The 16,177-nt window shown below is 50.3% G+C and overlaps 1 protein-coding gene across 1 annotated transcript in view; it reads right to left on the minus strand.

Annotated features, from left to right (window-relative positions):
* The window catches only part of XYLT1 (xylosyltransferase 1), a 311,203-nt gene that overhangs the window by 129,315 nt on the left and 165,711 nt on the right, over positions 1–16,177 (minus strand). The window contains exon 3 of the mRNA XM_042922618.1: positions 11,243–11,750. Coding sequence (XP_042778552.1) covers positions 11,243–11,750 — 508 coding nt within the window. The remainder of the gene's footprint in view (positions 1–11,242; positions 11,751–16,177) is intronic.

Genomic DNA, 16,177 nt, shown 5'->3' on the forward strand with positions numbered 1-16,177 from the left:
TGTCAGCACAGAGCCCGACGCGGGGCTTGAACTCACGGATCACGAGATCATGACCTGAGCCGAAGTCAGACGGTCCACTGACTGAGCCACCCAGGTGCCCCAGCAAGTGGCTAATTTTTTTTTAAGTTTATTTATTTTGAGAGAGAGTGTGCAAGCAGAGTAGGGGCAGAGAGAGAGAGAGAGAGAGAGAGAGAGAGAGAGAGAGAGAGGAGAGAAAGAATCCCAAGCAAGGCTCTACACTGCCAGCACGGAGTCCAACATGGGGCTCGAACTCACGAACCGCGAGATCATTGCCTGAGCTGAAATCAAGGGTTGGGTGCTTAACCGACTGAGCCACCCAGGCGCTCCAATCGCACTCAGCAAGTGCCTAAGACATAAGCACTCACACATCCCAGGCTCTGCAAGGGCTGGCAACCCAACAGGACACACACACAGATGAGATTTGGCCTTCAGCTAAGTGAGGACCACAGAAGATTCCAGCGTAACATGTGTTCCAGTGGGGACCAGAAACATGATTGGGGGAACACAGTCTGGGCACTTCATGGAAACTTGGGGAGGGAATCACAGGAGACTTCCAGAAGAAAGCGGTATTTGAAGGAACTCCTTACCCTTACCTGCCAAAAACTTTGAGAGAAGAGCAAAATCAACCTGGTTGTGTTGGTTTGTGTAAAAGGGAGGGACCAGCTTGGATACAACTTTCATCCACAGGCATGGGCTCTCTCTTTCTGCACTAGGTCAGTGCTTTCTGGGCCCCAGCTGGCTGACACACAGCCAGCTTCACCCAAGGGAAGAAACGGCGCAGAAGGCCAGAATGCTGCCCTCTGAACTGCTATTCTCTGGCTCATCCCGGGGCGGTTTCAGAGCAAGATACTCCCAGAAGCTGAGAAAAGGATCATAAACTGCCTTGCTGTGGAAGCAGGTCCACCCTGCCCACCCTGGAGGCTTCCAGAACACTCACCATCCGCTGCTGATTTCTAATGGGTGCTTGGTAAGCATCTGCTGGCTGAAGAGAGGGAATAACTAACCTGAAAGACAGTACCTCATTCAGCAATCCAAAGAGGCGGTGGGGGCGGGGGGCATCTAACAACCCACCGCATAGGTAAGGAGCGAGGCTTACGGAAGACAGATGTGCTGTCAGAGGCGGTTACTGCTGAGGCAGTGGGCGCAGGGGCTGCCTTTCAAATCTTTCAGGTCAGTCCGGTTCAGATCCTTTCCATAACTGCTTTAGCTGCTGAGATCGAAGCAGCCCAGGGCACAGGGCCCGCGTGAATCTGTGTCCCATGCTGGGACGCTACTGCAGGGAGAAGTTCCCTCTGTGCCTTGCGTGTCATGAGAAACAACGGTGCCACAGGAGGTGAGGTCCCCCAGGAGCGGGCAGCCTGAGCCCAGGGCTAAGAGTGTGGGTCAGTCCCCAAAGGCAGAAGGAACACAGTTCTCTGGAGAGAGGATGCGGCACCTGTCCTCTGTCTCGCCTTCCAGAACCTTGCCTGTCTTTGGGGCTGATCTTCCCCTGGCTGTTGCACGACTTCACTTTGCCCCTCAGAGACACGTTTCCGTTTCATTCTTCTTCACTTAAGGTAAAGACGGGAATCATCTAACCCAGACATTTTGGGAATTAACACCTGGCTGGGAAGATGACAGACTGACCCTCCTGCTCAAACTCAGAGCTCCCTGGGGAGCAGCACTGTTAGTTCCTCAACCTCCCTACAGCCTCCTCCTGCCTCAGGGCCTTTGCACACAAGGCACCCTAGGCCCGGAATGTTCCCCCTCCCACCTTTCCCCTAGTTAACTCCTCCCACCCTTCAACTCTCAGCCCAACTGACCTGCCACCAAATGACTCTGCAGAAATGATGGTCCCTGTTGCGATTTTTTATTCTTGCGATCTGATTCATGGATGTACCCTCCCACCTTTCACAGGCTACAAGCTCCATGAAGACAGGGATTCTGTCTCTTTTCCCTCCAAGTGAATCTCCCCAAATCTAGTGCCCAGCACAGTGGACGCTTGATAAACAGCTGTTGAATGAAAGGCCTCGGTATATCCCAAAACTAGAAACTGTTCCTTTTGGGGTTTGCTCCTAATCTTAGCATGTTCTTCCACAATGAGACCAAACCCATGTCTGACCACCTTTTGTCCACTGCTTTCTGGAAGTCATTCAGGGATAGCCTCTCTGGCTTCCTGGATCTTTTCCCTCTCTCCACGCATATGGCAGTTTGCCGTTACCCTGTGTCTCTCCGTTCCTTGTCTGCCCGCCACCCCCACCCCAGGACTGTGAGCTCCGTAAGGTGGGATCTCCTCTCGTTTACTGCATCCCAGTACTTAGCACCATGCTGGGTGTGGGGTAGCTTCTCGAAATGAATCCGTTCACTAGGTGGACCAAAAGAAATATATTTAAGAATGCTAAGGGGAAGAATGCTGATTATCTTCAGGACCAATTTCCAAGGACATCTCTGGGGTTCTCCTAAATTCTCAGTGAGCTGCAAGAAAGCAAGAGGATGGAGTATCAGGGGTTCATTCGCTCATCGAGCAACAGGTAATTCCTGTATGTCCAGCATGGTGTCAGGTGCTAGGAGACTCCATGATTCTGCTCCAACGTATCAAAAGGGGAACGTGCCAAGTGTGGAACCTGAATTATTAGCAATCCCAAGTGGCCTGCAACATTCCTGGTGACAGAGACTGGCCCACCAGTGTCTCCACGTGCTATGTGCGGGAGGGAGGGGCAGTGCTAACAGGAGGGTGGTCTGAGGCGTAGGCATCTCTGATCTCCATCCAGGGCTGGGCCAACATCCAGAAACTCAGGACAGTCACTGCGTTCCCAGCCTCCCTCTAGCCTCAAATGAAAGGGAAGCCGATTAGCTCTCCACCAAGCTGCTCCAAGCAGTGGTCCACAAATGTGGGTTATAAACACGCATCCAATACCGTCTATAGGTGTCATTGTGTGCACACAAGAATGGGGAAAAAATATCCATCGAACCCTGATCCTATGGTCTCAAATATGCTCTTTCTGCGGCTGTAGTTTGCAGCTTCTCTCTGCACCTAAACCTTCCAGCTTGGCTTTCAGGCATGGCAGTTAGGGAACAAACATACCCTAATGACAAGTTTTAAAGTGAGTGGCAAAACCGTACAGCTGGCAGAATGTTCCTGGGGGAAGAAGAGGAGGTGGGCGGGAGGTGAAGGGGCCATTTATGATATTTCCCGTAACTACATATTTAGCTTTCTAAAAAGCCTTGTGGGTGGCAGCTGGCTTTCTTTATGATTCCAAGACTGGGACAGTGGTGGGGAATTAACACCACAGTGCTTGAGAAGGACAAGGCATTGCGGGATTGGCCTATTGGAACTCACCTCCCAATGTGGGGGGTGGGGTGGGTCTTGAGGGACTGTGGGCCACCACTGCCTGCCACACAGTAGGAGTTCAATAAATTTCTTTGCTGAAAGATCAGGCTTGAGTGGTCATTGTGTTTTGAGGCCAGAGCACCAACTGACAGTCACCCCCAGCTGGTCCACTGGCCAATCCCAATAGCTCCTGCCTGCTTGCAAATCCTCTACTGACCCCAGTAAGAACCTCTCCACAACTGCTCTGTTTTGACTCCTTCCTTAAAAGACAATCAGATCAGAAGTGAGATTCTTGCCAACTGGTGCAGCCACTCTACAGTATGGAGGCTCCTCAAACAGTTAAAAATAGAACTACCCTATGACCCAGCTATTACACTACTAGGTATTTATCCAAAGGATACAAAAATTCTGATTCAAAGGGACACACGCACCTCTGTGTTTATAGCATCACTATTGACAATAGTCAAAGTATGGGAAGAGCCCAAATGTCCATCCACTGATGAATGGATAAAGAAGATACGGTATATATATATATATGTATATACATATATACATATATATATGTATATATATATATATATATATACATATATATATAATGGAGTATTACTTGGCAATCAAAAAGAATGCAATCTTGCCATTTGCAACTACCTGGATGGAATTAGAGGACATTATGCTAATCGAAACAAGTCCATCAGAGAAAGACAAACACCTTATGACCTCACTCATATGTGGAATTTAAGAAACAGCACAGATGAACATAGGGGAAGGGAAGAAAAAAAAGATAAAAACAGAGAGGAAGGAAAATTGTAAGAGACTCAAATATAGAGAACAAATTGAAGGTTGGTGGAGGGGAGGTGGGTGGGAGATGGGCATTACAGAGGACACTTGGTGGAATGAGCACTGAGCATTATACGTAAGTGATGAATCACTAAGATCTACTCCTGAAACAAATGCTACACTATATGTTAACATGAATTTAAATTAAAAAAAAAAAAGTGACATTATTGAATCATAGGGTAGTTCTATTTTTTTTAAGTTTATTTATTTTGAGAGACACAGAGAGTGAGAGTGGGGAGGGGCAGAGAGAACCCCAAGCCGGCTCTGCACTGTCATCGCAGAGCCCAATGAGGGGCTCGAACTCATGAACCGCGAGATCATGATGTGAGCCAAAATCCAGAGTTGGATGCTTAACCGTCTATTTTAATTTCTTGAAAACCTCCATAGTACCTCCCATAGTGCCTGCACCATTTTGCATTCCCGCCAACAGTACACAAAGGTTCCAATTTCTCCACATCCTCGCCAACACTTAGTGTCTTGTTTCGTTTTTGGTAATGGCCCTCCAAATGTGTGGAGGTGATATCTTACTGGGCATTTATTCAGAGTTGAAATCAGGGTCTCAAAGAGATATGGGCATGCCCACGTTCATTGCAGCAATATTCGCAACAGCTGGGATGCGGAAATAAACGAAAGTCCACTGACGGAGGAAGGGATTAAAAACTGTGGCATACACTTAACAATGGAATACTGTTCAGCCTTCAAAAGGAAGGAAAAATCCTGCCATGTCCAACAGCACGGATGCACCCAGAGGCCACTATGCTGAGCAAACTACGCCAGTCACAGAAAACAAACATGGAACGATGGCACTTAAATGAGGCATCTAAAATAGTCAAACTCATAGAAACAGTGTAGAATGGTGGCCACCAGTGCTTGGGAGGGCAGGGAAGGGGCTTCAGTGGGTGTAAAGTTTCAGCTGAGTAAGATTGGGTCTAAGATCTTTCGTACAACATGGCACCCACGTGTACTGATACTGCATTGTACCCTTAATTTGTGAAGAGTGTGGATCTCACGTTAAGTATTCTTATCATAAAATAAAACAAAGTCCTTTAGTAGCATAAAATTGGGGCGTCTGGGTGGCTCAGTTGGTTAAGCGTCCGATTTTGGCTCAGGTCATGATCTCGCAGTTCATGGGTTCGAGTCCTGCGTGGGGTTCTGTGCTGACAGTTCAGAGCCTGGAGCCTGCTTGGGGTTCTCTGTCTCCCTCTCTCTCTGCCCCTCCCCTGCTTGTGCTCTCTCAAAAATAAACAAACATTAAAAAAAATTTTAAGTAGCATAAAGTTAAAAAAAAAAAAAGTGAAGTAAGATCATGTTAGAACTGTTCAGTTCCACCATCGGCTCCCATGTCACTAAAAACGACATGTGAAAACTCCCTGCCATGGCCTGTCCTACCCCTGGGGCCGACCCCTTGTCCCTCCGCCCTTGCCACCTGCCCTGCCTAGCCACACTGACCTGGCTGCTTCTACAGGCCAGGCCGTCTGCCAGGACTGTTCCTCTCCCCTGTGGCACTGCCCTCACTTGCTGCTCAGAGAGGCCTCTGTGATCAACTAACTCGAGTGTCCCCATCCTGTCCTCTCTGCTTTGTCTTCACGGCTTCATTACACCAGACGGCAGGCCCTAGACCCACTGGCTCACTTGCCACCTATGGCCTCTCCTTTTAGGGCAGAAGCTCTGTGAAGGGGGCGCTATCTCCTGGCACACCTCTCAGAGTCACTGTCCATCTTAGGTCAGGGGACTCGGTGGCGCGAGCTGTGCCAGTCGAGACCCCGCAGGAACAACGCATTCTCTGCATTTGCTCACCGCTATGGGTCAGGTCCTGGAACAAAGGTCGGCCGACTATAGCCCCTGGCTGCCTATTTCAGTACAGCCTTCGAGCTAACAAGACTTTTTGGTACATTTTTAAATGGTTGAAAGATAATCAAAAGAATAACATTTTATGACACATGAAAATTTTATGAAATTCACATTTTGGTGACCATCAGCGAAATTTCATTGGAACGCAGCCAGCTGGTCATTTATTGATCTATTGACTCTTCCACGCAGAATCGAGTGGTTGTGACAGAGACCATATGGCCTGCAAAGCCTCATATTTACAATCTGGCCCTCAATAAACAACACTTGCAGAGGACTGGCTTTCAACACTGCCTACTGGGTGCCCCGTAAGTGAGGGCTGATGATGTTCTCTGGACTCCGCACGGTCTCTTTCCCTCCATGAGAAGCCCAAGAAGCACCTCCGGGACCCGGTTTTTCTGATCCCAGGGAACCACCCCTGAAATACCTCCTCTCTCCTGGGCTTTGTGCCTTCTTCAACAGGAGCCCCGGAAGGGTCTGACTGGGGCCTCTGCAAATCTGGCCTTTTGAAAACCAAATCAGCCCCGGCCACTTAGCCAGACTGCAGGAGATCTATGCAGTCCTGGGATATGTGGTGCCTTTTAACCTTCCACAGCTGTTCTCTCATTTCCTCATCGTGATGGATACCGCAAAAATCCTGGGCGGGGGTGGGGGGGTGTCAGGGTCTCTGGCTGACAGGTGGGGAAACTGAGGCACGGGCCCCAGGGCACTCAGACTGGCCAAACTGACATCCACATGTCCGTCTTCCTCCCGTGCCAGTCTGCCAACCATGCTTTCTAGAAGCCAGCTATGCGTGCTGTGTAGTCATCCCACTGCCCCCGGGATGCAGAGAGATGGACAGCAGACAGCCCTCCCGCAGCTGGCTGTGCCATCTGCCACTCTGAAGCAGGCAGCCGGCTACCGCCCTCCAGAAGCCCATGCGTCCAGAGCCTCTGGCCTCCCGTAAAGGCTGATGGGTAAAGACCGTTGTCAGCTCCCTGAACGGTTGCCTTTCTATCGGAAACCCCCTTTCTGTCCATCTCTAGCCCTCACACTCGAGCCAGCTTCCCCCGTCAGGTGCAAATGCTCGCAGCCCCGCGGCTGGTCAGCTGACTGCAAAGGACTAGCCCACTGCCTGTCACTCACCAGGGAACTGCCCTGTCACCCAGGGGCTCAGGCCCAAGTTCCTGGTCCGGTGGCAGCCCACCCTACCTCCCAGCTGAGAGCTTGCTCTGGAAACGTCTCACATCTTCCCCAGCTTATTCTCCACCCAAACGTGCAGGCTGCAGAAGGCAAAGGCCTTTGGAAGCACGGCTCCACTGGCTTTACCTAGCACTGCAGAGACTGCATGCGGGACAGACCTGGGTGACTGGGGTGGGGGATGGCAGTCCTTCCTCGGGGTATTTTAACTCCAGATGGAGGGAGGCTAGAGGCCTATGAGGCCTTTGGAGGGGGCTTCCTGGTATTTAATTGTTCCAATTGTAATGAGGCATTAAAACCTGCATTACCTAGCACCTGGCACCAGAGTGCCAGCTACAGGTTGAAGAGTCTTTATCAAGGAAGCCATTTATTAGAAAAACTACCTCTGCCCTTCCCCAGGGTCAGTGTCTCTCCTGTGGTCAGGGCTTCCCGGGGAGATGTGGTCCAGGAAGACTTCCCTGAGGAGGTGGCATTTGGGCTGAGATCTGGAGGTGGGGGGAGGGGTGGTAGCCAGACAAGGTGGGGTGCCACAGGAAGTCAGCATTGAGGAGGCCTTCTATTCGCTCCATTTCTCAATGCTCCCTTCATTTATACCACTGCCAACAGCCTATCCCCCGTCCGCGCCAAGCATTTTATACGCATGCTCCCACTGCAGCCGGCAATCCTTATGAGGATAGCGTAGGAGTCTTTGTGCCCATCTTACAGATGAGGAAGTTGAGGCACCGAGAGGTTAGGGTCTCACACACCTAGTAAAGGCACAACCGCAATTCAAAACCCTGTGGCTGGAGAAAACCTCTTTTTCCAGCCCAGGCCACCCTTAGCCTTCCATCTGACATGGTTTCATCTCCATCAAACAGTAGGAGGTCCAGCTGAAGGGACAGGGAGCCCAGCCAATTGTGGGGGCTGCCTGGCTGCAGAAGGGGTTCGGGCGGGTGGCCTGGCGGCTGCAGTGAGAGACCACCACGGGATGATCTCCCACCATCCATGCATCCCCCTCTTGGAGGCTGTGAGCGGACAGATCTCTCGGTGGCTGTGAGCGGATGGCGTAGGGATCCCTCCTCTGCATGGGGACATGCGCTGCCATGCCAGGTGCTGCCTCCAGGAGGCGGAGCCAAGTGGTTAAGTCACAAAGGCAAGGAACGGCCCCAAAGATAGCAAACCCGCTCCTGGGGTTCTAGACTCTTCCTTTTCCTTGAGTGCTGCTAGAGTCAAAGGGCCGGGATGGGGGCAGGGGGCGCGAGGAGCAGAAGCCATTTACAAAGTTGACATTCAAACCCCATTTCCTTTCCTCTGGGTTTTTCAGACACCCCTTCCCCCCCCCCCCCCCAAGAACTGCTTCCCTAATTATATCCAACTTCCGGCAGCATATTGGCTGAAGTCTGGGTGATATGGAGTTCGGCAACATGACAAACCCCATGCATACATCCTTGTGTGCACATATGTGTATTTACACACATATTACATCTCCCTGCCCTCCTACCTCCATTTCCTCATGTAGCAGGAAATAAAAGGGCCATAGGCTGAAGCTCAAATCCCTCCTAAGCAGAGGGAAATCCGGGTGTCATGGTTTCCAGAAAGGGAATACGATCTCCGTATGGGGTGTAATTACATCTTAGCTTTCTGCAGAAGAATAGTTTATGGCTTAAATGCTATTAATTGTAAGCCGTTTTGTTCCACGGGAAGTTGTTCATTGATAACTACCCAATTAGGGTTATTTTGCAATTAGTCTATTCACAGTAAATTTATTGCAAAAGGGGAGGCTGTGGTGCAGCAAATTAATGCATTGCCGGGCTGGGTGTGCAATGGCTCTTAAATGCCAATCTTATTAACCAGCTCAGAGGTCCCGGGAGGGTGTGCCATGTTGGCTGACGCAGTGGAGTCCACGGGAAACCCCCGGGAAACACGCTGCCCAACCACCCTGGGGGTGTCTCAGCACAGGGTGGGAGCCCCTGGCCTCCACTGGCCACTTCGGCTCTGTTTCCCCATTACCGCCCTCCCTGCTCCTTGCAAGGGCTACTGAGCATTGAGAAATACCACCTCCAGGCTGCAGGCATCCTTAAGGTCCGACGGTGTGAGCTAAAGTGAAACCTTCTGCCTCCTGACGAGGGAAAGGCTCTTCGACCCGAGTTCCAATCCCAGCTCGACTAGCCACACACCTCTCACCATGTCCTAAACATCTTTCAGGAGCAATTTCCTCATCGATACAAAGGGCTGATAGCAGACCTGCCTTCCAGGGCTGTTGTGAGGAATCAATGACATAAGGCACAAACCGGGTGGAAAATACTACTACGTGAGATTAGGATCTAGCAGGGGTACGCACACTGCGGCCCACAGGCCAAAGCCTGCCCACCGCCTGCTTTTGTACAGTGAGTCTTCTTGGAACATAACTAAGTGCTCTGTGCACATATCGCTCACGGCTCCTTTTGCGCCACAACAGCAGAGTCGGGTAGTTGGCACAGAGACTGTATGCCCGCAAAGCCTCAACTGTTTTCTCTCTGGCCCTTTGCAGAAACAGAGGGTTGGCCCCTGGTAGAAGGAGTACCCGGAATTATTTTCACCGAAGGGCATTCAACTCAGGCCTCCGACACTTCTCTGCTGAGTCACGTGCCGGTAAACAAAAGATTCTGGAAACTTCTTCCTCCACTCATTCATCCCTACACCCTATCAGCCAAGTGCCATCAGGAATATAAATGCACACCACATGGACAGCTCAGACTAGCGTTGAAATCCAAGGGAGAAATGAACCTTTTCTTTTTAAATCTTTCCATTTAAAAGAGAGTAGAGTCCACATACACGTTTACAACTGAAAACTCAAAAAAATACAGATAAAACATTGAGGACAAATCCAAGGTTGTCTGCACCCTGCACAAAGGGGAACCAACACTTAAGTGGTTTGTTGCATATCCCTTCACACCTCTTACACACATGGCTCCTGTCTATCTGACCTGAATCCTAAAAAGTGGAAAAAAAAATTAGGCTCACGACAGGGCTAACATCACAGGATGGTAGATGAGATGAGCTAACATGAGCTAACAGAATGCTAAGTGCCTCGTGCAGTGCCTGGCACATAGCGAGCACTCCCTAACTGCCTGTCCCTTGCAGGCACTGGAGGAAGTAATACACACCAAGAAACACATGAGATCTGGTCAAGGGCATGAGGTCAGGTGCAGAAATACAATGAGTAACACTTCACACCTTCTGAACCATCCCCCACACCCTGCTGTGCTTATGAACACCTGTTATAGCCCCAACCTCTCCCTGTATCACAGCAAGACATCTGATTTGTCACTGGCCATCAGCACATAGAAGAGTCCCCAGTACAGGGCGGGAAGTGGGGAGAGACAGATGGTGGGAAGGAGAGAGGAAGGAATTTTAGATAGAGAAAACAGGAAGGTTGTTTTTGCAGAACCTCCAAAGTCAATGTAACCAATTAGAAACCTTTCAAATCATATTCAATTACAGTAATATTTGTGTCAATCTTAATCCCAATAGTCTGTGGAGAGAGAAAACGAACCCTATGGAATGTGATCACCTCGGATTCCACATCAGCCCTGATTTTGTGTCTTTTACCCATTGCCATAATGACGATTGGCTAAAGCTATAACCAAACGTAACTTGATTTTTCCAAAGCTTTTCTTATACAAAACTTCAGAATTCAAACACTCCCAGGAGAAAATATCTTTTGTGTTGATCAGGGGTTTGGAAAATAGGGTGGTCCTGGGGAGCCGGGGAGGCTCAGTCGGTTAAGCATCCGACTTCAGTTCAGGTCATGATCTCGCGGTTTATGGGTTCAAGCCCCACATCAGGCTCCGTGCTGTGACAGCTCAGAGCCTGGAGCCTGCTTCCGGTTCTGTGTCTCCCTCTCTTTCTGACCCTCCCGCACTCATGCTCTGTTTCTGTCTCTCTCTCAAAACTAAACAAATGTTAAAAAAAAAAAATAAGAAAAACAGGGCAAAATAGGGCGCTCCTTCTCAGAAGGTCTGAGAAATGGGAGCAGAACGGCACTGAGCAGGAGGATGAGTCAGAGCCAGGGCTCGAGCTTACCTTCCAGGGGGCAGAACCGAGTCACCTTCTTGGGCATCAGCAGCCCGAGCTTGTGGCGGCAGTAGGTTTCCCCGATCTCCTGGCGGCAGTGCTTGGACTTGGCACGGGACAGGGCAGAGATGGCCTCCTTGCCCGAGATGTCACACTTGGGGGGCTGGTCATACTTGATCTCAGGGGAGCTGCCCCCGCTTTTCCTGCTGTGGGGCTGTCTTGGGACATCCTTCCCACGGCTCCCGTTCACGGCGGCTTTCTCACCAGGAGGCAGCACCTCGTTGGTGCCCTTGCCCGGGAACGGATGCCCCTTCCCCTTCTCCTCCTCCAGCTTCCTCTTCAAGAGCTCCTTCTGTCTACTCGGGGCCTTCTTTGCCAGCTCAGGCTGGTGCTTTTGCTTTTGAGTCCTAGGGGCAAAGTTGCTGTTGTCCACATTCTCAAAATCTTTGGGGACGGAGTTCTCATTGTTGCTGTCTGTTCGCACTTTCTCTTTTGGCCGGTGAGAAAAGTAGCCGTCCTGGAGAAGACGGGAGGAAACACAGAGGAGAAATGTCACTGAGCGGTCGTGCCAAGTAGGTTGGCCCCTGGAGAGTGGGGCACATAGGTTTGGAGGTCTGGGCCCCAGTTTCGTGTGATACCTTCGCTATGGGCTTAACCTAAGGTAGACTTTGCTCTCCGGACCTAAGTTTCCCCATCTGGAAATAGAAGGATGTTCCAACTAGGGACCAAGACTTTGAAAAATCTAAATGCTATGTCCATGGACCCCAATGCTTTGTAACTAACCACGCCTCCCTTTCAAGTAAGTTTCCTTAATTGTTTCTGCCCCTGGATCCTGGATATTCTGTTCTAGTTTCCTGTTTACCTTCTAGCAGAGAGTGCTGTGATGGTTTATTTAAGGGCTGGGAATGTCATAAGAAAGTTATAAGGGGAGAAAATATAGGCAGGATATTATATATAATCTACTTCCTTTGGACATGCTCAGAGGTCTACACCCATACGAGAAATGAGGTGGAGCCAGAGTGAACTCTGAGGGAGAGACGTCCTGGCTGTTTTGGAGGAAAAGCACCTGTTGCATTATGATCTTTACAATGAATCCCGGGCGGGGAGGCAAACCTGTAACACTCTTGTGTTTGGGCTCGACTCCTGATGTTTGTACCTGGAGCAGAACTGATTAAGTCACCGGGTGTCAGGAGAAAGGCCAAGAGTCCTTCTGGAGACCATGCCTGCTAGGAATCTTTCCAGGAAGGCCCCCAACTCAGCTTCTCCATGCCTAGGCGGGCCCTGGCCGTTTTGAGCTCATAGCAAATGTACCATTCAACGAACACCTTGCATCATTTCCAAAACAAGTTGCTTCTGCATAGAGCCCATTACCAAGGCCTTAACCTGAAAAGAGTACCCACTGTTCTAAAGCTAGACCCAGAGGGGACCTCTAGAGCCACAGACGATGCTAGTTGGCTCCATAAATCTACCCCCGTTGCTATAGAAACACAATGGCCATCAGTAGCAATTCTGAGGGAAGAATCCCCTTCGGTTTTCCTAAATGTGCCTGTTAACAGTTGCCGGGGAAGAAGATGGTCAAACAAAATGGCAGAGGCGGGGCTGGGGCTGGGGCCTGTGAGTGGGCTGAAGTTCTCCACGCAGCTCCTACTCTAGCAGGTGGGCAAACTGTGGCCCCCGGGGGCCTAATCCTGAGTGCCATCCACTTCTGTAAATAAAGTTTTATTGAAAAACAGCCACCACTGTTGGCTTATGTACTGTCTATGACTGCTTTCCCGCTCCAACACCAGAAGTGATGGTTGCAATACGATCCCTCTGGCCTGCCTAAATATTTCTATCTGGCCTTTTAAGAAAAAGTAGGCAGACACCGGCTCTCCAGGAGTATGGGCTCAGGAGGTTCCTCTTCCCCTGGGCTTGGTTTACATCCCTGTGCCCACTGTTCCCACGTGGCCTAGTAATGGTCTGGAAAAGAAGTCACATATGGCTGCCTCCTTGTTGCCTTTGCCCCATCTCTCCAGGATCCAGCACCAATTTCTCCGGGACATCACTAGTCTTCTCATTTTGCATGTGAGGGAACTGACCGTTCGTGAGCTTGCCCAACGTACCCCAGCTGGTTGGTGGTGAAGCTGGGATTCGGCTGCAGGCCCCATGGCCTGGGTTACCAATTCCCCTACCCACTTGCAAGAAGCTATAGAGCCCTGTGGACCCTCATCACTCCAGCTCCTTGGGCACTGCAGCCTGACCTCCGACCACAGGGTCCCTTCCCATCCACTCCAGCCCAGCTACGTGGATCTGGAATACGCATGCCACCTCCAAGGAGCCATCTCAAGTCTGGCCAGTGGCTCATCAGGATGCAAGCAGTCACACAGAAAGAGGGACGGTAAGTAGGGCCACAAGGCAGCAAGAGCCAGGAGGTAAAGGAGTAGGAAGGAGGAAGCAGCCACCAAGAAGGGAGAGCGGAGTCTGTACTGGGTCCCAGCACAGCTGCTGGTGATACACAAGTCTTCTATCCTGGTCCGTGAAGGGCAAAGTGTCAGCTCTGACCCCTGCTTCCAGCCCTTCTTCCCTCCCCACACTTCTTCCAAGAAATCACCCTTGCTGAGACACCACACCTCTGTTCTTATAACCTAAGTGAACCCCCCTGATGTTGGTCTTTTCCCTTCTTCCTGTCCAGAGGCCCTCACAGAAACCCAAGCAGCCTCTCAGCCACATTCTTGAGCACTTTCCACAAGTCACGCACCACAGACTCAGTGGCTCACAGGTATCACTTCCTGGATGCAGTCACCCCGTAAGCATTACTGTCCTTGCCACTTGACACAAAGAGAAGCCGAGGCCTGTCGCTCTAACCTTCCTGAGCACATACCAGGTGCCACGCACCAAACTAAGTCCTGACATGTGGGGTGCCACTCAACCTTCAAAAACAACTTCCAAGGCAGGTACTGCGCTTCTCCCATCTTACAAAAGATGGGGGGGAGAGCTCGAGGATGCTCAGTGGCCTGCCCAAAGTCAACTGGGGTAGGAAGTGAGATCGCACAGGTCTGCTTCTACAATTTGCTACGGTGCACCGCCCCTTCCGTTTGGCTGGGAGGTAAACTGAGGAGGAGTGAGCTCCCCCTTGTCTACTGCGGGGAGTGGAGGGGCGGTTTCCCTCTTTGTTCATCTTAGCCCAGGCTGGAATGGAAATGGGTCTTGGGAGGCTGGTTTTCTAATAAGGCTCTTGACAAACACTTCAGTTCTTTTTCGTCTCAGCACACGGTAGGGCTGTACTCCCCATACCCTGCAAATCAGGCACAGCCAAGCAACATGCTGTGGCCAAGACAAGCGAAAGGAATCAGGGCACGGTTTGCCACATTCCCCTTTCCTCCATAGCATCCCACCACACTCCTGATGGTGAAGGTCCGGCATCCCCAAGTGAGCATAGTGTGGAGCGGGGACCAACTCTCATAACTCTTGTGCTGTTTCCCTCACTGACTCACGGGGATCTTTGTTACGGCAGCAGAGTAACTCATCCTGACTGATACAGGAGCCAACCTGGGCTGCTTTCTTCCTCCGAGCGGTCCTCAGATTCAGGAGTCAGTTTTGGGGTGCCTTTTTTCGTTTGGTTTTGCCTCTGACAGAAAATCAGTTCGATGACTACTGCTGTCTGAAAACATGAATTTCAGTTCTGACCCCAAGCTCGTTTTCTAGGAGTTAACAAGAAGGTGGGAGTAAGCGGAAGAGTCTCTGTCTTTGCAGCAATGTGTATCCTCTCTTATCACACACAGCCCAAGTGTTATTCTGGGGTTGCTCTCTTTCCTCATTAAGGGAGGATCACAAGTCTGAGCAGAAAACCTCCATAAGCCACCGATTTCAAAAGCTCTCGTTCTCTCTCACTTTCTGGAAGAACTTCTCCAGACAAAACCAGACACAGGAAACACTGCAATCAATGAAGCTAATCTGACCATCGGAGAACATCTGATTCCTCCAGTTAATTTGTGATATCAGGGCCAGGCGCCACCATCAATTCTAATATAACTCCTGATTAATGCGTCATCTACTCAGAGAGGCCCCCACAATGGGAATGGTTGGCTCTGTGTCTCCCTGTGGCCTTCCGCCTGGCCCCAGACGCTCCACAGCTGCCAAAGGAAATCAAAAGATTCCAGGGCAAGAGGAAAGGGAAAGATTTGTCTTCTGGAATCAAGAGTTCAAAGATACTAGACAGCTTCCAGAAAGGTCAGTGAGGGGCACATTCAATGACAACCAGGCGTCATTCAGAGGTCTGAGATCTCCTGGCTCATGGAGTCACCTCTGCTTTCTACAGTAGCTGATGAATTCTCCCTTGGCTTGTACCCACTCTGTTCTTTTTAAAATTTTATTGTGGTATGAATACTTAACATAGGATCTACTCTCTTAACCCATTTTTAAGCGCATGATGCTATATTGCTACCTATAGGTGTGATGTTGTACAAAACATCTCTAGAATGTATTCATCATGCGTAATTGAGACTTTATGCCACTTGATTAGCAATTCCCCATTTCTGGCTCCCCCAGCTCCTGTCAACCACCATTTTATGGATTCGCTGAGTGTGACTATTTTAGCTGTCTCGCCTAAGTGGGCTCATGCAGTATTTGTATTTCTGTGATTAGCTTTATTTCATCTTGCATTGTCTTCCAGGTCCATCCATGGTATTGCATATGGCAGGATTTCCTTCTCTTTTTTTAAAAAAAAATGTTTGAGGGGGGAGGGGACATGTATGAGCAGGGGAGGGGCAGAGAGAGAGGGACAGAGAGAATCCTAAGCAGGCTTTGCACTGTCAGCGCAGATCCTGATGTGGGGCTCGATCCCAGGGACCATGAGATTGTGACCTGAGCTGAAATCAAGAGTTGGATGCTTAACCGACTGAGCCCTCCCAGGCACCCCAGGATTTCCTTCTTTCTTAAGGCCAAATAATGTTCCACTGAATGTAC

Source organism: Panthera leo, chromosome E3 (assembly GCF_018350215.1).
Source record: "Panthera leo isolate Ple1 chromosome E3, P.leo_Ple1_pat1.1, whole genome shotgun sequence".
Lineage (NCBI taxonomy): Eukaryota > Metazoa > Chordata > Mammalia > Carnivora > Felidae > Panthera > Panthera leo.